Here is a 25,213-nt window from a genome sequence, read left to right on the forward strand (position 1 = left end):
ATATTTTCGTCTTAGTATAACATATTTATCTCACTAGAACAAAATTTAAGCATGGTTAAAGGTCATTAATATAGAAAAAATTAAGAGTAATTATTCAAATTAGTTCCCAAAAATTTTAAAAGCAGATATTTTAGTTTTCGAAAAAAATTAATACACATATCAATCCTTAAAAATAGTCCCCAAACTAATTTTTGGCATGACTCATTAACAAAAAATACTGAGTTAGTACGTTAACTTGCACATGTGGCTGTTAAGTGTCCACGTGTGCAACGTTGACTTGTGAAGGGGACAAAACAAGTCTTGGCTTTCTTCTTCACCTTCTCAGACATTTTTTCATCTATTGCACTATCCACTTCTTCTTCTTCCTCTTTTTTTCCTTCTCCACCATCTTTCTTTCTTATCTTTTTTTCTCTCTCGACAACTACCTCCTTGATTGCAGTTCTGCTGACCACCGCTTCTTCTCCGGCGATTTCACCCAAATACCCAACTCTCTCTTCCACTATCCTTCTCCTTCACGATTGAATTCATACCAAGCATAAAAGCCAAGAGAACCCATAGCCAAAACCAAATTTTCACGAAATCAAAATTTGAAGGGATGCAACATGAAATACAGGCTCAAAAAAGATAGAATTCCTGGACAAATATAAGTAATTGTAACATTTTTTTATTGAGGCTAATGTTCATTTTGAAGGAACTGAAAGCGAGAGTTGGGTGTTTGGTGAAAATAAAGGAAGTGGCAATGGTTGTGAGTGGGGCGGCAAAACCGCAATCGAGGACGTAGTTGTTGAGAGGAAAAGGGGTGAGAAAGGGAGAGGGTGGAAAAGAAAAAGAGGAAGAAGAAAAAGAACAGGTAATGCGATGGATGAAAAACATGGCTGAGAAGGTGAAGAAGAAAGCTGGCACTGTCTTGTCCCCTCGCATATGTGGACGCTGCACACATGGATATTTAACGGCCATGTATGCAATGTTAACATGCTAATTCAGCATTTTTTGTTAGTGAGTCACGCCGAAAACTGGTTTGAAGACTATTTTGGCTAACGAAGAGAAACTATAGGATCAATTTTTGTATTAATTTTTTTGGAGACTAAAATATCAACTTTTAAAATCTTTAAGGACTACTTGTCTAATTACTCAAAAATTAGTAATGATTTCATAAGAGTATTTTTTTATAACAAGAAATTTTGTCAAAAAGATGTTCAAATGTATTTTAAATTGTGTTTAGTTTTGAAAATAAGACAAGACAATATATTAAAAACAAGACAGAGATAAAAAAAATTAAAGTTCGTGTATTTTGTTAAATTAAAATAAATTATGAAAGTCTAATTTATTTTTATTTTTTTATTCAAAAAATTTAGGAAAAAATATAATTATGAAAAATAATAAGAATAATTAAAAAAATAAAAAGAAAACAATACTAAGAAAAAGAAAACAAAATGAACATCTTTGAAGGAGAATAACTCAGGAAGTTTGAGTAGCTATGAGAATCCTGTGATTTACACTTTCTCTCCTTGTTTCAACCTTTAGCCGTTCACCCTTATTACAGAAGGGGAAGCTTCCAAGGTTGAAATCGGATCAACCAAGCACCTTCTCCAACCCAGAGTAGCAACGGTTCAGACAGAGAGAAGAGAGAGGGAAAAACCGAAACAAAACCAACATGCGTGTACTTTTCTCAACCCTTCTCATCAGGTTCCTTCACTCTGAGCCCTTGATCTTGACTTTAGCTCCAAGAAAGAACTCTGACCCTTGATGAACCTCTGATCCTTGACAGCTCCATGCTTTCTATTTTTGCTTCTTCCTATGTTATAGCTACAGAAGCTATCTTCTTTCTTTGATGAACAAAAATGGAAATGAGCTTTTGCAACTGAGATCTTCTTCTCTGATAGAGGCGGATTGCTTCTATTTTTGGCTTCGAAAATCTTGAAGCCCTTCTTCAAATATTGTCTTCAATAGCAAAGATCTAGCCATGCCTTATTTCGGATCTTCCTTTTTCAAAAGCTATCATCATCCTAGCATTTTCTTCTTCCATAGCTTTTGATGACTTCTTCTGATAACTTCTACTTGCTTCTTTTCTCTGATTGAAGTGACAATACAAAGAGAGAGGAGAGAGAATAGAGAGAAAACTTTCGAAGGAAGTATTCAAGGTAAAATTAAATTCAATTGAATTCCAAATCTCATTCCCCAAGACATGAAGTAACGTGTGGAGCTTTCAATGCAAATAAATTGAATTGAATTGATTTTCGGTTATTAAGGCATGTGAGAGAGTAAATATTTTTGTGATCACCGTATGGAACTTTTGGTAACTTGAAGAGATTGCATTGTGATTATTGAAAGGCTTCCTCCAAGACTTTGGGCCACTTGATTCTTTCTTTAATTTATGATGGAATTTGATGGATTTGGGCCTCCTTGGATTTCTTTCTTTCTTTAAACAATCAACCACTAACATTTAAATTAATTTTGTCCAAGGCTGAATTTTCTTCAATGATCCATTTGAGCTTGTGTAGCTTTGGCCCAATAGAAAACTAATTTGCTTCCTGCACACATGAACAAAAATATCAAACAAACTATTGGAAGCAATTTGAATAAATAACCATTTAATAATTTCTTAATTAATATTTTAATAATATTTTATCATCATAATAATTCAAAATTTTTAAACTCAACAAAATCAAAAGAAGGAGGAAAACAAAGATGAAGCTTTTTTTTTTTTCAATTTTTGTTTGTACCTAGCATTTCTTAAAGGTTAGACTTTTTCTTTGGTGGCTGATTTTGAAGGTATTGTCTAATTGCCAAAGAAAGAGACACTAGCTTTTTCTCTTTACAAATCTAAGGACATTTACACCTTCCTATAAAAATGTCAAAGATTTGATCAGAACCTTGAGCTCCATCAAAGGTGCGGCAGCGACAGGGACATTATTGGTGGAGGCAGAGACACTGCTGGACTGCTGGAGGATGCGAGGAACACGACCACCACCACCACCACCTCTCCGACGACGAAGAGGAACACGAGGACGAGGGCCAGGCGCATCGTGGTGAGGCGAGGGCGAGTCGCGGTGAGGCTAGGGCACGAGTCGCGGTGCTACGACGGTGATGGCGAGTCGCGACGCTGCGAGGGCGAGGGCCAAGCGACGGCAAGGGTGAGGACCAAGCGAGGTCCTTCTCTCCTTCTCTCGCTCTCTCAGTTTTTGCTTCTCTCTCTGAGTTTCTGCTTCTCTCTCTTCTGAAGGTGTGATGGAAATGATAATACTAAGCGTATAGTTGTCCGAAGGACAATTTTAAGACTACGTTGAACCTTAGGGACGATTTTGTATGCAAAAAAAAAAGGTTGGAGATAAAAAATATTTTCACCCTAAATCATAGGGATCAAAATCGTACTTAACCCTTATGTCTACCTATTTAGTTGATATAAAGATTCTCTTTTGTTTTATCTATTTTAGATAAAATGTTGTGTTAACTTTTTCATTATCTATTATAAAATAGAATATGCACTTCTTCTAATAAGTTCAATTAATGGTTAAAATTAATAAACGAGTTTATGTGAATTATGATGTTTAATTTAAATTGAGTACACCTAAGACTTAATATAATCCTACTAATATAATATTTTAATAGTTTTTTAAACAACAATAAAAAGATTAAAAAATATATATATTCTCTATTCAATTTTAAGTAAAAAAATTTTAAAAAATCATTAATATTTTTCAATTTTTTCACAATAAATTCAACCAATATATATGAAAAAGGTAACAAAAATAGAGAAAACTCTTAAATGACCCCTGACAATTATCCAAACAATAGCAAGGTCCTCAATAACAAAATCTGTCAATCCTAACTAACACTTAATAGATAAATTAGCAGTTTAACGTGCTACATAAACATGCTCTATCAACTCTAAAAAAAATCATTAATGAAAGAGCTAATCAATCACACAAACTTAAAGATCAAAAGCTAAAATAAGTTTTTTTTTTTTGTTATTTTATTGTTTTTCAGAATAATTATTAAGTATTGTTTAGGATTTTTTTTCTCTAATCGTTTCTATAAAGAAGTACGTTAAGCCTTCTTTCTTGGTAACAAAATATGTTGGCGTATTTTTTTTATTTAATGTGGGCGTATTCAATATGAGAAATATTAAGCATCTAAGTATTTTTTTGAACCAAATTTTTAACTAAGTTTGTACGCTTCTTCTTCATTTTCTCCTCCTTCTCCTCCTTCATATCATCATTGTTGTCATCTTCTTCCTCTTTTGCGCGCCTCTTTCTTCAACTTCGTTGTCACTATCGCCACTGTCATTGCCACCGCTGTCTTCTTCTTCTTCTTAATGTTATTGTTGTTATTTAATTTCTCCTTTTCGTTTTCTTTCTCTTCATCCTTTTTTATTAACGTTATCATCGTCCTCATCATCTTCATCATCTTCATCTCCTATAAATATTAAGAAAATTATAGCACCGAAATTTTGATACATAGCACATAATTTTGGTGCACAGCACACAAATTTTAATATACAGCACAAAAATTTTTGAAAGACCTTATATCCAAATCATTGACTCTCAACCAATAAAATATACACATCACATAAATTTTAGTATATAGCACAAAAATATGGATACATAACATAGAAATTTTGATGTGCAGCACATAAATTTTTAGAGAATTATATATTCAGAACATTGACTCACCCAATAAACAGAATACATTCGCATTAAAATTTGTGTGCTATGTTTAAAAATTTGTATACTATACCAATAAAATACAGCATATAAATTTTGGTGTACAACACAAAAATTTTGATACATAACACATAAATTTTGATGTGCAGCATAAAATTTTTTGAAAAATTACATACTCACAACATTAACTCATCCAACTAACAAAATACATTTGTAATAAAAATTTATTATATACAAAAATTTATATACTATATCAATAAATTTGTATTATATACAAAATTTTATGTGTTATACTTTATAAATTTGTTTTCTATAAAAAGCAAGGTTCTGAAAACCGGACCGGACCGGCCAGTCCGACCGGTTTAACCGCGAACCGGTAGCCTTTACGGTTTGGTTCAACACCAAAAACTGGCAGAATCAAAACTGTTTCCAAACCGCTGAACCGGTCGAAAACCGGTCGGTCGAACCGAACCAGAACCGGTCGGTTTTCTTATTTTGCCCAAAAACGCCAAAACGCAGGCGTTTAGCATTCAATCAAACACCCCAGCCCTACCAACCCTAACTCCCTCTAATTCTCCAATAGCGCAGCACACTCCCTCTCTCGTCCCTCCCATCACCCTCGAGCTGGCGGTTCCTCTTAACACCGGTGAGCTCAATCCATCCCTTTCATTTAGTCGCCGAACTGCTCCTGACGCTGTCGCCGGTTGGAGCTTCGAAGCTCACTCGGTCCCTCACTCAGCTAACGTCTCAGACTCTCAGCAGTGGAAGCACAGTCGCCGGGCTTGCCTCCTGCCTCTGTCGCGTAGCTCTGTTCCTCCGTCGCAAACTTTGCTCCTCTGTCGCAAGCTCTGTTCCTGCCTCCGTCGCCGGTTCTGTTCATGCCTCCGTCGCCAGCTCTGTTCTTCTAGGTATTTTACTATTTTTTTCACTGATTGTTCGGTCTTCTTCTTGGTTTGAACTTTGAAGTTTTGAAATTGTTGTTCTTTGGTCTTCTTCTTCGGTCTTCTTCTTCAATTTTTGTTCCATTTTTAGTGTGATTGTTTTCAATTTTTGGTCTTCTTCTTCTTTACTGATGGCTCGTTCCCTCTGTTAGTTTGTTACTCTGTTTTAGTGTGACTGTTTTCTAATTGCTCAATGGCTCGATTGCTCTGTTAGTTTACTGATGGCTCTGTTAGTTTGTTATCTGGCTTACTAGTTGCTGATGGCTCCTAATTTTTTTGCTGGCCTCTCGTAGATTGTATGGTTCTGATTCAGTGATTCCAGAACGCCTAATGTTGATGTTTTTGTGTTTTGCTGCTTTGTATTTATTAATTTGTTGAATGGCTGAATGCTTTGTATTTGATAATTTGTTAGAATGTATGGTTCTGAATTCTGATTCAGTACGCCTAATGTTGATGAATACTTGTATTTGAATTCTGATTCAATGATTCCAGAACGCCTAATTTGTTAGAATGTTGATGAATACCTGTATTTGAATGGTTGAATTCTGCTTTGTATTTGAATACTTGAATGGCTGAATGCTGTAGGCTGTAGGCAGAAATCCCTTGTGTTGAATGGCTGAATGCCTGAATGCTTGAGGCAGATATGGTCTTGTGTTGTGGTTAAGAATATGCTGTTAATTTCCATTGTGTTTGGCTCCTGCTTTAGGTTAAGAACATGGTTGATTTTCATTGTTAATGTTTGTTGCTGTTTTGTAGTTGCTGTTTTGTAATTGCTGGTTGCAGGTTTAGTGTGATTATTGGTTAATGTTTTGTAATGTTTGGTGCTGAAGGATGATTGTTGAGTTCAGATATAGTTGTTTATTTTGACTTGGGTAAAGAGACTTATGGTCATTTATAGTTGCTGGTTTTGCTGGTTTTGGAATGTTGAATGCTGGTTTTGCTGAAATATTTTGGCCACTAGAGCTTCTTTGATCAACTTTTGCTGAGAATATGCTATACACAGGTCTAGGATAATTGGTGAAGGTCTCTCCCATGCCATAAGATTCTATCATACCTTGAGAAAAAAGCATGCATTATTTTGATTGTTTTGTATTTCCATTAACCACTTCTCTGATTGTTTTGTATTTCCATTAACCACTTCTGTGATTGATAAATCTTTATGTTGACATTTAATATTTGATATTTTTTATATTATTTAATTTGAGTTTGTATATTAATAAGAGTATATGAATTTGATTGATGACATTTAAGGTAGTTTTTTAAATTTGAAAATTATTTTAATATTTATATTATACTATAATTATATTTTAGGATGTTTATTTATAATTTATTTATTATTTTATTTTAAAACGGTTTTTCTGGTTGAACCATCGGTTAAACCGGTTGGACCATTGAACCAGTGAACCAGTATCTAGAGCGGTTTGATGACCGATCCGGTTTTCCGAACCTCGATAAAAAACGCAGAAAAAGAGAAATGATAAATATGTCTACTGTATGCCCGTTTTTGTTTTTTTATTGGGCTCGCGCCAATTAATTGGACTTAATTACAAAAATATTTGCACATATAATTTCATTCATTTAATAATATTGTGAATATTGCTGCTTATTGTATTGTAAACCTAATTTACTTAAAAGGCCAACAACTTTAATGAGGGCTAATTAAAAAACAGGATCCAAGCTTTAGGTGAGATAAATCTGGGATCCGGGTCCGATTCGGGTCTGAGTTTCTGGTGTGCAATGCCCACAAAATATAGTAAGATCCAAAAATGTTAATTGACGTAAAACTATAAAAGTGACATATGTATATTTAGCTAATAAAAAATGTTACGTTCATAAAACAAATCAACTATTATATTAATTATTATGTATTTGTGTATAATATATTATTTAACTTATTTTTATAATATTTATATAAATAATTAATTTAATAGTTAATTTTTTATATACATGTATGATTGTTGACTAAAAAAATATTTTACTTTTTTCAAGGTTAATAATAAAATTTTGTTTTAGCATTTTAAAAAGTAATTATAGGATATTTTAGTCTTTTTTATTTTAAATTAAAATTGTTAATTGCTAATATAGAAGCAAACAATCTTAAATAATTCTATAAAAATATTTTAAGAATAATGTTTTATGTACAAGATGCTTCCGGTACGAGTTGAGAGATGGATCGGGAACTTGCAGGTCGAGGCGGATGCCGGATTATTTGACTGGAGCAATGGGGGGTGGTACCTGCAAAGACACTCCGATGCTTAAGTCAGAATGGATCTAAGAGGTAGAAGGTGTGAGGAATGAATGAATACCTGGAGGAACCTGGGTCTTCTATTTATAGGTGATGGTAGCTATCTTATCTTATCTTATTTGGCTAAGATAAGGGAGACGTTTGAATTCAAAAGTTGGTTAAGAGCTCTAGTGGGCCGGTTCCGGGCCTTCTAGAAGGGCGAAGCGGATCGGACCCGGGTAACCGGGTTTGGGGACCATTCCGAGCGTAGGATCCGTGGGTTGGATCCGTAACAGTTGCCCCTGGAGCGAGAGAGTGAGGGTGCTCTGTCTCATCGCTGGAGGAACCTTTTCCTTGCCGTTTGTGGTTTGGCAAGGAGATCGTTATTTGGTTTTTTCGGTCGAGGTCGAGGATTTGGGGAGTTCCTAACCGTTTCATGGTCAGGCGAAGAGAACGTTGTTTGAGCGTCTCATCACATGCCAGGTTTGATGACCGTTCCGAAGAAGGGCTCGGAGATCGGGTCTGGAACAGTTTCTCCCGGAGCATGAGAGTATGCTTTCTTGGTCTCAATGCTAAGTCATTGAGGAGTCCGATTCTCTGTAGTTTGGGAGACTGTGAGGGGCCTGGAAAGGGCGTGACATCATCCTGCATCAATTGGTAGGATGTTGGTCAGTCTGGCTTTCCGCGAGTTGGAAGACCGTCAGCTCATGCTTGTTTTGTGTGGCCTTTTTTGAGCTGTTATTGTGAACATATTTTAGGCCTCTTGGTGGGCCGATTTCAAGACTTTGTTTATTTAGCTTATTTGGATTTCCGTTTTGTTGGCTTTGCGGGTGATCGTTTCACGAGTCACTATTTCTGTTATTTGAATATCTGTTTTGTTATTTGGATATCCGTTTTATTGGCTTCGGGGTGATCGATTCCCTGGTAGTCGTTTACCTATTTGGATATCCGTTTTGTTATTTGGATATCCGTTTTGTTGGTCTCGAGGTGATCGATTCCCGTGTAGCTGTTTACTTATTTGGATATCCGTTTTGTTATTTGGATATCCGTTTTATTGGCATCGAGGTGATCGATTTCCGGGTAGCCGTTCACTTATTTGGATATCCGTTTTATTATTTGGGTTTTTGTTATTTGGATATCCGTTTTGTTGGCCTCAGGGTAATCGATTCCCGTGTAGCCGTTTACTTATTTGGATATCCGTTTTGTTGGCCTCGGGGTAATCGATTCCCGTGTAGCCGTTTAGTTATTTGGATATCCGTTTTGTTATTTGGATATCCGTTTTATTGGCTTCGAGGTGATCGATTCCCAGGTAGCCGTTCACTTATTTGGATATCCGTTTTATTATTTGGGTATCCGTTTTGTTATTTGGATATCCGTTTTGTTGGCCTCGGGGTAATCGATTCCCGTGTAGTCATTTACTTATTTGGATATCCATTTTATTATTTGGGTATCCGTTTTGTTATTTGGATATCCGTTTTGTTGGCCTCGGGATAATCGATTCCCGTGTAGCCGTTTACTTATTTGGATATCCGTTTTGTTATTTGGATATCCGTTTTATTGGCTTCGGGGTGATCGATTCCCGAGTAGCCGTTCACTTATTTGGATATCTGTTTTGTTATTTGGATATCCGTTTTGTTGGCCTCGGAGTAATCGATTCCCGTGTAGCCGTTTACTTATTTAGATATTCGTTTTGTTATTTGGATATCCGTTTTATTGGCTTCGGGGTGATCGATTCCCAGGTAGCCGTTCACTTATATTGATATCCGTTTTATTATTTGGATATCCGTTTTGTTATTTGGATATTCGTTTTATTGGCTTCGAGGTGATCGATTCCCGGGTAGCCGTTCACTTATTTGGATATTCATTTTATTATTTGGGTATCCATTTTGTTATTTGGATATCTGTTTTATTGGCCTCGGGGTAATCGATTCCCGTGTAGCCGTTTACTTATTTGGATATCCGTTTTGTTATTTGGATATCCGTTTTATTGGCTTCGGGGTGATCGATCCTTGGGGGTAGCCGCATTAGGTTCGTGCCGTCGGACGGGGCAATGCTTTTGAAAAAATGAATTTCATTTGTGGTTTGGGCCTCGTTAAAACCTCCCGATGTGGGTAGGAAAGAGTGCTCAGTAAGAAAATATACGATTAAACAACTTAAGCAATAAATGCAAGTGAAAAAGGAAAAATATAAAGGGTAAAGAGATAGTCTTAAACGACCTCAATCTTGTTGTTTTGGAAGGATGTTTCTACATATCGTAGTGCCGTAAGTTGGTGGAATTTCAGGATCTTGGAAACTTAGTCCCGTCTAGTCTTTCGAGCCTGTAGGCTCCTTTTTCGATTGTCGTCTTGATTTGGTAGGGACCCTCCTAGTTGGGCGTGAGCTTCCCTTCTCCGGGAGTGGGTAGATCGATGTCGTTTTGTCGTAAGACGAGGTCTCCTGGTCCAAAGTTTCTTCGTACCGTGCTGTCGTTGTACCTTAGGTTTATTCTCTGTTTTAGAGCTAGTTCCCGTAGGTGTGCTATGCTCCTGACCTTGTCTACAAGGTCCCACTCTGCTTCTTTGTCATTTCCTCCCATGGTTCTGCGTGGACTTTGGTCTTGGCGTGCATCGAGGTCGGTGAGGAAGATGCCTGTCGCGTCTCGGGATCTCTTGCGGAGGGTCGAGCTGGTGTTCTCACACTCTACTGCGACTTTCCGGTCCCTGTGTATTATTTCGATAGTGCCATTATCAGCCTGAGACTTCATGATTAGGATCTTGGTGAAGATGACGGTGGATAGGTTGTTGATCATCTTTTTTTCAAGGATAATGTTGTAGGTAGTGGAGTCCTTGAGGACCACAAACTCGGAGAGGATGGTCTTCCTCTGGCTTCTGGTTCCGATGGTTAGTGGTAACACTATGGAATCATCCGGTTTAAGAAACTTGTCTCCGAGTCTGGTAACCCGGTTGTGGTGGGTTTGCAGATTTTCGTTTCAGAGACCCAGCTTGTCGAAGGCTACTCTGAAGAGGATGTTGGAATCAGCTCTGGTGTTGACCAGTATTCTTTTCACAATTCTGGTTCCGAATTTTGCCGAGATGACGAATGGGGCGTCTTTCGCCAAAGTGCCATGTTGGCAGTCATCGGAAAAAAATGTGATTGCTGCTAGAACTGAGGAGATTGGTGCTTGGTTTCCTACGGCTAGGACTTTGAGATCCTTTTTTATTGCTGATTTTGACTTTTTCAGCGCGTCCTTTCCAATGATGACATTTACGATTATGGTGGGGTTGGTTTCTGGACTTTCTTGGGATGCCTATCGTATCATCTTCGAGTTGCGTCCTTCACGTTCTTGTGATCTTTCTCTTTCAGTTCTCCAAGGTTCTCGAATGACTTTGACAAACTTGGGGAGTTTGCCGTTCGAATGTCTTATTCGAGGACGCCTTTTAGGTCGAAACAATCTTGGATTTTATGCACATATCATCGGTGGTAGTTGCAGCTTGTTGCCACCTGTCCGTTACTTTAGCTGTCGCGCTTTCGTAAGGATGCCTCGTTCTGCTATTTGGTGGCAAATGTCAGTGATGGGCGCGGGTAAGGGGTGTAGTTCGAGAACTTTCCAACCCTGGGTGGTCGGTTGGCGTTCACGGGTTTGAGGTGCTCTTTTAGTGTATCTCTTGGTGGTGGGTTACTACGAGGTGCCGTGTTACCGTGCTGCCATTTGTTGGCGGCCACAACTTGGCTTACCTCTTTGTCGTTTATGTATTCCCTTGTGATGCTTTGAATTTTGTGCGTGGTCCAAACTGGTTTGGTGGTGAGGTGTTTCTGGAAGTCTTCATTTATGAGGCCGTTGGTTAGACAGAGACTGACGACCGAGTCCGTGAGTTTGTCGGCCATTAGGCACTCATCGTTAAACCTATCGAGGTATTTTCTTGTGGATTCATCTTCTGTTTGGGTGATTCCGAGCAACATGATGGGTGTTTTGCTTTAGTGATCCTGGTGGTGCACTGAGCCATGAATTTTCTGGAGATGTCATGAAAGCTGGCTATGGAGCCGTTTGGAAGGGTGTTGAACCATTTGATTGCGGGACCGGCTAAGGTTATCGAGAAGGCCTTACACCAGACAATGTCGGCGGCTCCTTCCAGGTTCATCCTGGCCTCGAAGGCCATTAGGTGTTCTTGGGGATCTTTGGTCCCGTCGTATTTCATGTCAGTGGGCTTGTTGAAGTCCTTCGGGAGTTTGGCTCTCAAGAATTTTTCTGTGAACGAGATGGCTTCCATTATCACGTGCATGTTTCCTGCTCGTTTGGCCTCCCAACGGTGCCGTCGGTCGTCTTCTCCGCGTCGGTATTTCGGGTCTAGGAAAACGCTGCGGTCGTGCCGTTTGCTGTGTCGTTGCTAAGGCGGCCTGGTGTTCCTGGTATTGCATGAGATCAGGTCCTGGAGGTCGCTTGGCTTGCGTGCTCCGGGTGGTACCATTTTTTGGGTGTAACTCGGCCTTTGAGGTTTTGCACCCTGAGGCATAGCTCTTGGATTATCTGGATCGCCTTCTCTCCCAGGCCGTCGGGTGGCCGGGCTTCAGTGGGAGGACGGTTGTCTTCTCTTGGTTATTGCTAAGTTGGGGTTGGTTGGCGACGTACCGCGCTTGTTATCCTCCCGTGGATGGGAGGAGTGTTATCTTGGAGTTCGTGAGTTGGGCTTCGTGGGTTTAATTTGGGGTGTTGGCTGGAGGATTGCTCCTCAAGGTTCTCCGTCATGCCGCCACGATTTGGCAATCCCCCGCATCTATGCAAGAACCTTGAGAACTTTCTTGATCTCTTGGCTTCTGAGAGGTCTGAGCTTGGCCATGGTGATGGCGTTAAGGAGGTCGTTTATGATGAGCTTCCTTATGAATTTTCAGTAAGGTCCGAAGGGGAGGATCATGGCGACAGAGTTGTCAAAGGTGAGGTGGCGGATGGCACAGGTTTGGAACCTGGTGTTGAAGGAGGTGACCTCGTGGGTTTGGAGGGAGAGCTTGAAGAGTTCAAAAGAAGAAGCAACCACGGTGGGCATGGAGCCGAAATAGAGGGAGAAGATGGGGCCATGGCGCTTGGAGAGACGGATGAGGGAGTGGTAGATGAGAGGGTCCAAGAGATGGAGGTGTCCCGAGACTTTGGGCTCAGAGGATTTGGAATTTCACCGTTGGAGAATGGCGAAGGTGCATAAAGAGTGTTATCATTAAGAAGGTGATTGCAAGTAACATTGTTCCTTTGGGATTTCGCCGTTGGAATAGGGCGAAGGTGTGTTATCACTGCAAAGGTGATGCAAGTTAAAGAAACATTATTCCTTTTTGCTCTCAGTTACAAGCAAGAAATCAAGTGAGTGAATTTGAGGATTGCTCTTCTGGGTTATCCGCCATGCCGCCACGACGTTGCAAATTCCCTACAGACGGCGCCAATGTACAAGATGCCTCCGGTACGAGTTGAGAGATGGATCGGGAACTTGCAGGTCGAGGCGGATGCCGGATTATTTGACTGGAGCAATGGGGGGTGGTACCTGCAAAGACACTCCGACGCTCAATTCAGAATGGATCTAAGAGGTACAAGGTGTGAGGAATGAATGAATACTTGGAGGAACCTGGGTCCTCTATTTATAGGTGATGGTAGCTATCTTATCTTATCTTATTTGGCTAAGATAAGGGAGACGTTTGAATTCGAAAGTTGGTTAGGAGCTCTAGTGGGCCAGTTCCGGGCCTTCTAGAAGGGCGAAGCGGATCGGACCCGGATAACCGGGTTTGGGGACCATTCCGAGCGTAGGATCTGTGGGTCGGATCCGTAACATTTTACATCCAAGTCTTTTTGTTAATCAAGTCTAATCAAATTAGTCTAGCATAATAAAAATTAATTATAACTAGTATTATTCTAAATTTTATTGTTTAACTTAGATTTAGTTCATAAAAAATTTTGAATGTGTAGCATTACTCATATTTTAATAATTTTAAAATTATTACTTAAAAGGTATTTTAATATTTTTAAAATTAATACCAAAAAAGGTATGTTTAATTTTTAAGTAAACTCAGTGGATATTTTAGTTTTTTAAAAAAAGTCAAATTCAAATTTTAATTTGTAATATAATTAAACAACTTTAAATATAAAAAGATATTTTAATTTTTTAATATTATTCTTAAAATACTATTCTTTTAAGAATATTAAAAAAAATAACCCTTTCAAAATATTAATCAAAAAGATATTTTAGTCTTTTATAATTAATTTGAAGGATATTTTAATATTAAGAATATATAATATATTTTTAAAAATAAAAAATATTTATTCATATAGATTATATGATACACGTCAATTTTTATTAACTCATGTATTTATTATATCCTTACGTATACCAGTAGCAGAGCAAGCACCTAAAATTTTTTTAAGTAACCGGAAATAAAACAATATTATTATGTTATTGGACCTCATGCAAAGGATTTTAAACAATAATAATAATCATAATAACATTCCACGTTACCCTTTTTTGCTTTTTCACATGCCACTTTGCATCCATGTGTTACCTTTTTAGTGTTTTTGATGGACAGTTAGTTTTTCAGTTTCATTACTTTGTAGTTCGAAGTATATACTTTAAATAAAAATACTATTTATATATTAAAATTAGTTATTAATATATTTATATATAAATATATTTATAATTTAATTTATTTTTAATATATATTTATATTTTAATATGTATTTTATATTTAACTAATTTTAGTGATTAATTTTAATATATTTTAAATTCAATATCATCTAATGACCAATATGCAATATAAGATCTTGCACAAAGGCAAATCACGTTACTATACAACAATGATTGTACTTCAAAATTAGTTTAATTCAAGAGGCAATCAAACAATAAAAATAATAAACTACGATCTAGAACAACACTTTAGTATGCTATAATGAGAATTTGATTTTATGTTTATTCTGGTAAGTTTTGTGTCTCTTAGTATAAGGAAAGGACATAAATTAAGCAAGGAATATCCTATCTCTAGAACCATGTTAAGGAAGATTTTAAGGCTCTATAAAATCTTGTTCATCAAAAACTTGTTATCGCATGACATAAAAAGTAAGAGACTTATGGCTAGGAATAATGTAAAACATGTTACTGCAATGTTAATAATTGGAGTGGTCATTTGTTCAGCGATTGCTGAAATCCATACAAGTCAAGAATGGCCTTGGACTCCAGTTTATTATGTTGCATCTACATTACAGGATTGTCTTCTGCAATGTCGAATACATTATCATTTTGATGAGAGAAATTTCCATCAATGCATTCTTAACTGCTATGCCACGGTTGTCAAGTAATATAGTAATGGTAAGCATCTAAGCTATTGCATTATTAGTTTCTGGTATGATCATGTTTAAAAAATATTACGAGTATCGATCGAGAGATCAATGAATTACTGAGGAAGTACCAAGTTATTAGGAGCAATTCTAAATTTCTAATGTTGGTTTTTTTATTTTAATATCACGTTAGTATTTGTGAGATGATATATTATGATTAGTGATTTGAAATTAAATATGAGATATATTATTTCAATGTTTAAAAAATTAACTATTTTCTTACTAAGAAAATTGACAAAATCAGTAGAATGAAAATTTATTTTAAATATTGGAGATCAAATTAAATCAAATTAAATATAGGCATATTTTTTAAAATTTTCAAAAAAAATATATTTTACTCCTATATATTTATTATATATATAGAGAGAGATAGATTTGTTTAAGAATATTTTATCCATATATATACCATGATAAGTATATATCAAAATTAACTATTAAAATTAGTCACTAAGGTAAAATATATATTGGAATATAAAATATACACTAAAAAATAAATTAAATTTTACATGTATTTATATATAAATATATAGTGACTGAATTTGGTGTGCAAATAGTATTTCTTTGTGTGTATATATATATAGACAAACACACGTTTAATTTGTTTAAGAATATTTTATATAATAACTAATAAGTTCTTAATTCTTGTCTAGACATGGAAGGTCAAAAAAATTTTGAAGTAGTTTCACAATTATTCAACTATATGAAATGCAATACAAGTTTCAATGAGACACTTAGGCAATCATAATACTTCTTAAAAGTTCTCTTAATGACATTAATTAAGTATTTTACAAGTTTAGTTTAATTTAGCTTTGTTCTTTTCTTTTAAGAACTAGATTATATATTTTTGTTTCTATGCCTTCATCAATTTGAACTAGTAGCAGTATACAATCACAACCGCTACTGTAAGGGGCATATTATCACAAATTTCCAATACTTCTATGTAATCTATAATAACTTCACTTGTTTTTGTAGGCCTGTTACATTGAAATTCAAGTATATCTTACAATAAATTGAAGACGATTCGAGCTCTTTGATTATATTGGGAAGTGATTCAAGCTACTGATTTCTGGTGTTTCATGATTTTGTTTTTGATGTTTACTTCGCTGTCCTATGGTTTACTTATCCTTGAATTTCAATGGCTTAAAATATTATGCTATAAAATAATGGCCACTAATTTTATCATATCCCATCCTAGTTGAAATTTAAACAAATATGCTATTGATATATGAAGAAACTGTTCACTGTTCAGGACTCTAATTAAACGAGTGTGAAACTTCAGTGTTTATACTTTTTGCTTATAAAATACACTACATATTCAACCATTAGCAATAGATAATATGATTTATGATCTAGCGTGTGTTTTTTTCACAAATTTAAGGGTAAATCGCAGCGACTCTTCTCTGCTTATGGTTTCCAAGTAAATCGCAGAAGCTGTTTTCTTTTTACTGTGTATTACATGTAAACCGCAGTGGCTTGTGGTTTAAACGAATATCGCAGCTACCTATTGCGATTTACTGCAAAACACAAAGCAAAAATGTTTTACGGTTTAAATACTTAAATTACATCGACATTTTGCTTATTTCAGTTATTTTTCAAATTTCTTGTAATCCAGGGCGATTTACTAACAAACTGTACATTTGTTTAAAAATAAATAATAAGTTCATAATTTGGACTTCATTCTTTAATACAAAATAAAGATGGTAGAACTATCCTTAACTAAAATGAGAATCATCACGCCGCTAATTGTATATCTCTACAACTAATTTTATGTATACTTTGGTTGCTTACGGTATCTCCTAATTCGACAGATCAAAGACTAATTTATTGCGGATCTAAATTCTATTTAAGAGTCTGTCGCCGGCCAATAGGGTTGCTGCATGCACAAGAATTTAAACAATTTTATGTATACTTTAGTGATATTATGTTAAAGTTCAATTAGTGGTAGAAATATACACGAATTTTATTAGACATCCAACTAAAATACCAGCCAACTTGAACCAACTTTTTAAATTTTAAAAATCCTTTAAATTTCAAAAAAACGGGCTTTTCATTGTCTTCTTCATCCTCTTCTTCTTCCTATTCCTCTTCTAGCGACGTTATGCGCTCGTTTGTAATTCCTCTTGAGCGCCCCCAAGGGCAAACCCCTGTCGCACGCCGCCGTCCTTCCCCTGAAAAAAAATCCCGAAACTTAGGAAACAAACATTCACTTATTCATTTATTCAAAAAGAAACATCCAAAAAAAGTCAAAGAAAAAATTCAAAAAAAAAAACGTACACAAGCGGCTTTACCTTGTCTATGGAGTGCTTGCATTTGCGACTGCTTCATGCAACGACCTGGAGCGTCAACAACGGTGCTGGCAGGAAGATCGGCGACACAGCAAGAGATGCTCCACATGGAGGGATTGATTGCGCCGATGATACGTTGCATGGAGAGCTGTGCGTCGCAGCAATGACGAATCAACGCTGGGAGGACGATGACGAGGTCCAGCGCACTCTCCGGCAATCTCAGACAACGAGAACTCACGCCAAGTGGAGCACGACGTGAAGGATCCGAACGCGCCACTCACAACGATGAGGATTCCATGCAGGCTGGCCCGATGCAGCGCACAGAAGAGTGGCGGCAGAGTCACAACCGCAACGGATATTCGATGATATTCAGTAGAGGATTATGCTACGGTAATCCTAATTTTGTAGCACTAATCCTAATTATTGATAATTTTATTTTTTAAAAATTTAAAATCCTATTTTTTAAAAAAAGTTCAAATTAGCTGATGATATTCCTCTTTTTCAATAGGAGATTGCTACACATACAAGTCTTTTTTGGCTTATAAGTCTTACAAGTTGGCACAAGCCCAACAAAAAACACGTATTACACTCTCACATTCAAGAGTAAATAAATGCACGTTATTCAACCACTTCCTGTTTCCAAAGCGTGCTACTCACCATGCATTATAAACGACTTTTCTTCTTCTTCCTCTATGAAAACGAGTTTCTTGCCAAATTTGAAGATAATGGAACTTCAGAAATACACCCAAACGATTACAGAAATATACCCAAAGGATTACAGAAATACACCCAAACGGTTACAGAAATTCACCCAAACGGTTACAAAAATACACCCAAAGATTACAAAAACTACACCCAAAAGATTTAAGAAATACACCCAAAATTCGTTGAAGTACACCTTATGCATAATTCAGAACTAAACTCTTTCTCTTTCTCCTCCTCATTTTCTACTACTTCTTCTTCTTCAAAAACGATTTCAGAGTTTGATGTCAAAAAACAATGGAAATCGAAAATAACAAAGAAAGAAAATAGAGAGAAAAGCACGTAAATGAAGAAGGAGCAAGAGAAGACAAGAAACAAAAGAAAAGAAGAAGAAGAAGAAAAGGAAGAAGAACATGCAGCAAGAAGAAGAAGAACGTGCTGTGAAAACGTGCAATAACGGTTGAAGAAAGAGAAAGAGAAGGCAAGAAACGAAAGAAAAGAAGAAGAATAAGAGGAAGAAGAACGTGCAACAAGAAGAAGAAGAACGTGCAGTAAAAAAGTACAGTAATGGTTGAAGAAGGAGAAAGATAAGGCAAAAAACGAAAGAAAAGAAGAAGATGAAGAGGAAGAAGAAGAAAAATGTGCGCAAGAAGAAGAAAAAGGTACACTTGTAAAGACTTGTATAAAAAAATACTTGTATATGGAGAATTTCTCTTCTCAATATACGCTTTGGTCAATTAGACTTTTCCAATGAAAAGATTCACTCTACTATAATTATTACATACAAATTTACTCCTCATTCCGGTGGACATTTATTAACAACTGACCTAGTAACTTCACGGCACGGCATGTAACGTATTATTTTCCCGTTAAAAGTTTAAATACAAAGATGTTCACAAGTAACGTATTCTGGATTCAACATAATTAAATTTATCAAACTGAGTTGTGTTTACGCATTCAAAAACTGGAGATATGAAGCAAAAGTTCGAAAATAGAGGAAAATGAAGGTATTGCAAGTGTTTGGTTAAGGACATGGTAGTACAGACGTTTTTTCCAAAAGCACCCTTTGTGGTGATCTAACGAGTTTCCCTGGAAGCTGGAAACAACCCCGAACCAACCCAACCCAACCCAGCTTCCCCTTATAGTACAGAAAAGAACACCAAAATTACTATAATTTTCTACAGAATGCCTATGAAATGAAGACAACAGCTCTTCTAAAGGACCTGTGATGATGACCGGTCAGGACAAAATGCCTTACTCGCACTTGATGGATCGATATATGTGGCGGACAAAGAGTAAAGCCGCACGGAATCCGACAGTTCCAAGCATCAAGAAGAAACCATAGCATATGCATGCCATGTATCCAAAGAAAAATGACGTCTGCATGAATCCAGACATGTCCGAGCGAGCATAGTAGTAATACAGACAGTAGGCATAGATAAATAAGCCAGTTGAACCACCACAGAGGAATGATCTGTAAGGAAACAAGAAACAAATTGGTCAAAGTTAAGTAAGGTAAAAGAAGACACTGAGTCAATGAACTGCAAGTATTAAATTTTGAAAGCATAGAAAGTTACAAGTGAACTACCAACTAAACCTTATCTCACTAGGTGAATATCAAATATATGCATCAAATGACACTATATGCTGCTCTGTAATAGATCATATCCATGTTCAATTATCTAATCTCTTAACAAATTCGTTTTGAACGAGCATATTCCCATCACAATAAGGTTGAGATAACTAAACACAATAGAACAAGGAAAGAAGAATGCTTATCCATGAATAATCACCAATGTCATTTTGAAAACTAAACTATCAAAATAAAATTGGTAAAAGCCAATAAGGTTATGGAGTCTGCATGGTTTGGAGAAACTCATCAACAGCATTATTCCTATAATTGTCTTCAAAATTTTATGCATATTGACCATTCAAAACAGCTCACTTTCATTTGAAAAAACTGTTGATCAATTTTAAGAGTTAAAAAGATAAAAAGAAAGGGGGGAGAAGGAATGAACCCATATACCTCAATTCAATAACAAAATAATACATCTACCAAGAGACAGCTAATTGAAAATTCAGTCCACACACCCCATATTCACGAGCTATCAAGTAAGAATATAATAAGCAATCAAGCCATGATCATAGAGGGAAAGTTAACAGAGAGAGAGAGAGAGAGAGAGAGATAGAGAGAGAGAAAGGGGGGGGGGGGGGGGAGGACAGTGCTTTCATACCTCCACCACCACTCGTGATCCTCAGCAGCAAGCTGGAAGTAAGTCAATGCCACAGTAATGAAAGCAGTAACAATCAAGAGAATGATGAAGACAATGAACAGTATACTGTAGATGGTGTAAATCCTGTGACCCCAAACACTGGCAAATATATAGTATAGTTCAATGTATATTGCACTGAAGGGCAAAAACCCGGCCATTGCCATCTGGGGAATTGTTCCCCGATACCATGGCAAAGGTGGAATCTCCCTTGGATACTTGGTTGTACGGCAGGGAGCCTGAAATTCAGCCTTGCTATTCTTCCCAGCAATCCCACCCAACACAAGCAATGGAGATGTGACCAGTGTCCATATCAGAACTATAACCACAATTGTACCAAATGGGAGGGCCGCAGTAGCATTGTAAACAATTGCAACAGTGTTCAGGAAGCAAAATGTGAGAAACAATGGTCCACAGAAGAGGCACCCAGTCAATAGAAGATTCCTAACCTGTCATGACAAAGAAACTAGAATATAAATGGCCAGTGCCAAAAAAATGCAGGTTCAATGGGAACTGGATCAAATAGAAGGGCAAATTCACAGATAAATACCCAGTTTGATCCTTCTAATTGACAGTAGAAAGATGTTGCTGTATAGCCAGCAATTCCTGAAGTGAGAGCATAAATGACAACAAGTGCGGTAAACAGAGCACCTCGGTTGTATGGGTAAAAGACTCCAACAAGTGCCAAGATGAATATGAATACCGTACTGCAAAGCATGCAGTAATGCGAATTATTTATATGAAAAATTAAATATTAACTTCCCTGAAGTGAAGCTTCCAAATAGAGACATTCAGAGGGGCCAAAAGAAACTCACAGGGTAAACAATTGGGTACCAGATCCAAGGGCAGCTGCAAATAGAGACTTGTATTTTGGAAATCTAAATACATCTCCATGAATATATTTCCAACCAGTCTCTTCTTGGTCCTCAGCAGCTTCCTCATCATGGGCATACCTATTCAGAAATGAATCAAGGATAACACCTACGTATTAGTACCTTACAAAAAACAATAAGCACGCATAAAAGATGGTGTAAAAATGCTTCATACTTGACAAAGTCATTCTTAAGGACCCGCATCAGAATTGTTGCAAGGAAACCAGTCAGCAGCAGGACCGTCACACATGAGTTGATAATCGAGAACCAGTGGATTTCCAAATGATGGGGTAGCGATGATGATTGTGAGTACTTATCCATCCGCTTCTCGAAGGGGGTGTTAGTCTCCTTCCACTTCACAGTATACAAGAACTCCACCTCAACCTCATTATCCTCTGTGACATCCACAAGTGCATTTGGATCCGTTCGCACATTGATCTCAATGACGCGATCATTGTTATAATATATGTCAAAGTGAATGTGCTTGTACAGGTAGTACTTATAATCACTTGGATCCTTTCCCTCCTTATCAACTTTCCCAATGAAACCCCAAATGGGCAAGTCATCATAGTACATCTGGAAGTAATAGTCTTTGCGAACTGCTGCTCGGAACTTGGCCACATCTTCCTTCTTCAGTGTCTTCTTGCAAACTGGCACGGAGTCCTTATCCTGCTGGAACTCTAACTTGTAAGGAGCACTAACTAAACGGTCACCGTTTAAGACCTCACCAAGAGCTTCTTTCTTCTCCTTCAAATCATCTGTAACCAAATCCAAATACAAAACCAAAATTTAAAGAAATCACAACCAGTGTAAAAGGAAAAACAACTGATTGAACATTAACGAAACTACGAAAGACCTGGGGGGGGGGGGAATGAAAAGAAAACCAACCTGGCAGGCAGAATGGTAGATCAAAATATCGATATGTCTCACTGAAAAATTAATGGGGAAAAATAAATTATTATTAAATAAATGAATCAACTCATAAGCCACCGACAAATTCAAATACTATATAAAAAAGCACATTATTACCAAAAATCGAGGTATTGAACTAACCAAATTATAAATCTACACTAAACAGATTCAAACATTCAGACATTTACAAAAGAACACACATTTACCAGAAATTAAAGACGTGAGCTTATAAATCTCCTACAAAAGTACAAATCCAAACATGAATCCATAAACAAAATCTACATAGATACACATTAGAGTCAAATATATATCAATACATCAGTTAAAAATCTCAGCACACAATTACATAAATCTACATTCTGCAACGACTTCAAACACTAATTTTGAATGTACAAATAGAAACGAAAAGCAAGTCGTTCACAACAGTTGAAGCTAGAAACGACAGATCCAGCGGCTACAAAGCGAGATCAAAGCTAAGCAGAGAAACAAACGAAGTTCGATAACTGAACCATAAGAGCCACACTGAAGAGCTAAGAATTTTCCAAGGCGGAGAAGAATTTACAGTGGAAGAGATCAGATCGGAGTTACCTTGGGTTGTGGAAAGGGCCAACTTTGTTTGCGTATAGAGGGACGATATTTCCTTCCTTGTATTTGTGATCTGAGGAATCGGATCTGACGGTGGAGAATGAGAGGAACGTGAGTGAGAGCAACAGAAGAGGAAGCAGGCGATGATTCTTCCTCATTGTTGTGTGTTAGTTTCTTCTTCTTCTTCTTCCACCTCTTCGATTTACGAAGAGAAGGGTCAGAGAGAGAAAGAGAGAGAAGAGAAGGTTTGAAGAGAAAAGACGAAAGGGAAGAGAAGAAGCAAAGGGGTTAATAAACACACAAAGAAACGAAGCGAAGGAAGAAGGAACCAAAAAATAAAATTGGAAGAGTGGTGAGTGAGGTGACACAGACTCACCGCCACACTCTTATGCCTGATGTTTTACCTTACCCATTTCTCCTCCTACCTTCATTTCTTAATTTTATTCTCTTTAATATTTTCATAAAAATTTAATTTTGATGCCGATTAGTTCAATTACATTCATCTTTTAGATGAGTATTAATCCCGTAAATATAAAATATAATTATTTTTAAAAAATATTAAATAATTATTAAGATTTATTATTTTTTATTATTAATTAGTTATTAATATTTAAAATTATAAAATAAAATATATTATTAAATTATTAAATTAAAAAAATTAAGTTGATAATTAATTAATTACGTGATAAAAAAATAATAAATTTTAATAATCTTTAAATTATTTCTTATAATTTTATTGATATGACAATATTATATATATATATATATATATATAATTATTTTACACTAACAAAATATTAAAATTATATTTTTTTAAATATTTTGAATATAAAAAATATTCACAATAATATAATAAAAATATAAATATTTAGTGTTTATAAAAAAATATAATTACTTTATAAAACTTTAATTATTTTAATAATTTATTTATTTTATTAAAAAATATACACACACAAATATATTGTAATTATTTTTGTTATTAATAAAACGTTTTCATTTTATTCATTTACTTTTAATACACCAAGTTATTAGAACAATTTTATCTTTTCATTAGCATATAGGACGCTACGGAATCTGGTCCTAATCTCTTTTTTTTTTTACACTGTGAATCATTTTTTTTTTCTTTGACTAAATCATTTTGATTTTATTAAAAGACATTTGATTCTGAAGGAAAAAAAATTAACAATTTGGTTCTCAATTAACTAGGGTGCCTCACCAAATTATGGTAGTTATTGACTTAATTATTAAGTTGTTGACCGTGTATACTTTTTAACATTTGTTAGTATTTAATTTATAAAGATATTTATTAAATAATTTTAATATCGACAAGTTATTATTTAGTAACTATGTTAAGATATTAAGATAATATTAATTATTTTTAAAATAATACTCCTAATTTATTTATGATAATCAAATAACTATTAATTATATATCTATTTATTTAAAACTAAGTTTATCTTTTACATAGTTTTAAACCAGGTTTCAACTTTGTACTTTCTGTTCAAGCTAATATTATGTTAAAAGAGAGAGAGTATTACAACAATAGATCTGGATTATGGTACTTTTCTGATTTGGGTCACTTGCAAATCAAGTATTTTTTCTGTCTTTCCTTTATAACAAAGGCATAGCATATATATATTCAGACACGCACGTTGACGATATATGTTTGTATTGACTCGCTAGAGTAAGAATAGCAAAACATGAGTAACTTTGGAAGGGAGCTACTCAAATGAAAATGCAAAAAACATCTTTTTATGAAGATGCTTTGTATAAAAGTGTAATTTATTAATTTGGCCACACTTTAAATAAAAACAACACTTTTATAACATATCAAAATCTAACCCTACAATCCATCATCTAAAGGTCAAAAAGAAAAATCATCACATGAAGACAATTATAATATCTTCATGGGAGTACCCACCACTTTGGAATTGGATGGTATACGTAGGTAGGAATTAATAATTATGGTATGTGTTTGGCAAAAACTAAACAAGATGAAATGGGTATGAAATCTGGAAATAATGAAGGGAGCAATTGAAGATAATAGTGATGATAAGTACAGGTATCAAAATCTACTATAATTTTTGTGCCAAACTGCATTGAATCATTGATACACGAATACGAAAATCAAGAGAGGCTAATAATGCAGAAAATTAATGCAAAAATTCCAGCAAGACAAATTTTGAGTCATTCCAGACTTGAGAGCTCTCCAAGCCTAAGGCACTAGACACTACAAAGTCTTCGAGCCTGGAATTTGTCACTTTGTGTTTTAAATACCTTGACGAATTTTTCAATTTCTTCAATTGCAGCCACTTGGGGTGCGTTTGGTAACCACGTTTGAAGAAAAAAAGTACGTTAGAGCTTCTTGAAAGCTTCACTTTTTTTTGGCTAAATTTTCTCTACAAAAGCAGAAGTGATT

At 35.9% G+C, this 25,213-nt stretch overlaps 1 protein-coding gene across 1 annotated transcript; it reads right to left on the minus strand.

Moving 5' to 3' along the window:
* Nucleotides 1-19,084: 19,084 nt before the first annotated feature.
* LOC107641073 (transmembrane 9 superfamily member 3) lies at nucleotides 19,085-23,295 on the minus strand. The gene is made up of 7 exons (XM_088488872.1): nucleotides 22,798-23,295; nucleotides 22,186-22,226; nucleotides 21,473-22,055; nucleotides 21,241-21,378; nucleotides 20,976-21,132; nucleotides 20,390-20,874; nucleotides 19,085-19,629 (listed from the first exon to the last, which is right to left on the minus strand). Exons 1-7 carry the CDS (start codon nucleotides 22,950-22,952, stop codon nucleotides 19,410-19,412), a joined length of 1,779 nt encoding a protein of 592 aa, XP_088344998.1. The 5' UTR covers nucleotides 22,953-23,295; the 3' UTR covers nucleotides 19,085-19,409.
* Between the last annotated feature and the right edge of the window lie 1,918 nt (nucleotides 23,296-25,213).

Source organism: Arachis ipaensis, chromosome B5 (genome assembly GCF_059453495.1).
Source record: "Arachis ipaensis isolate K30076 ecotype BB chromosome B5, ASM5945349v1, whole genome shotgun sequence".
Lineage (NCBI taxonomy): Eukaryota > Viridiplantae > Streptophyta > Magnoliopsida > Fabales > Fabaceae > Arachis > Arachis ipaensis.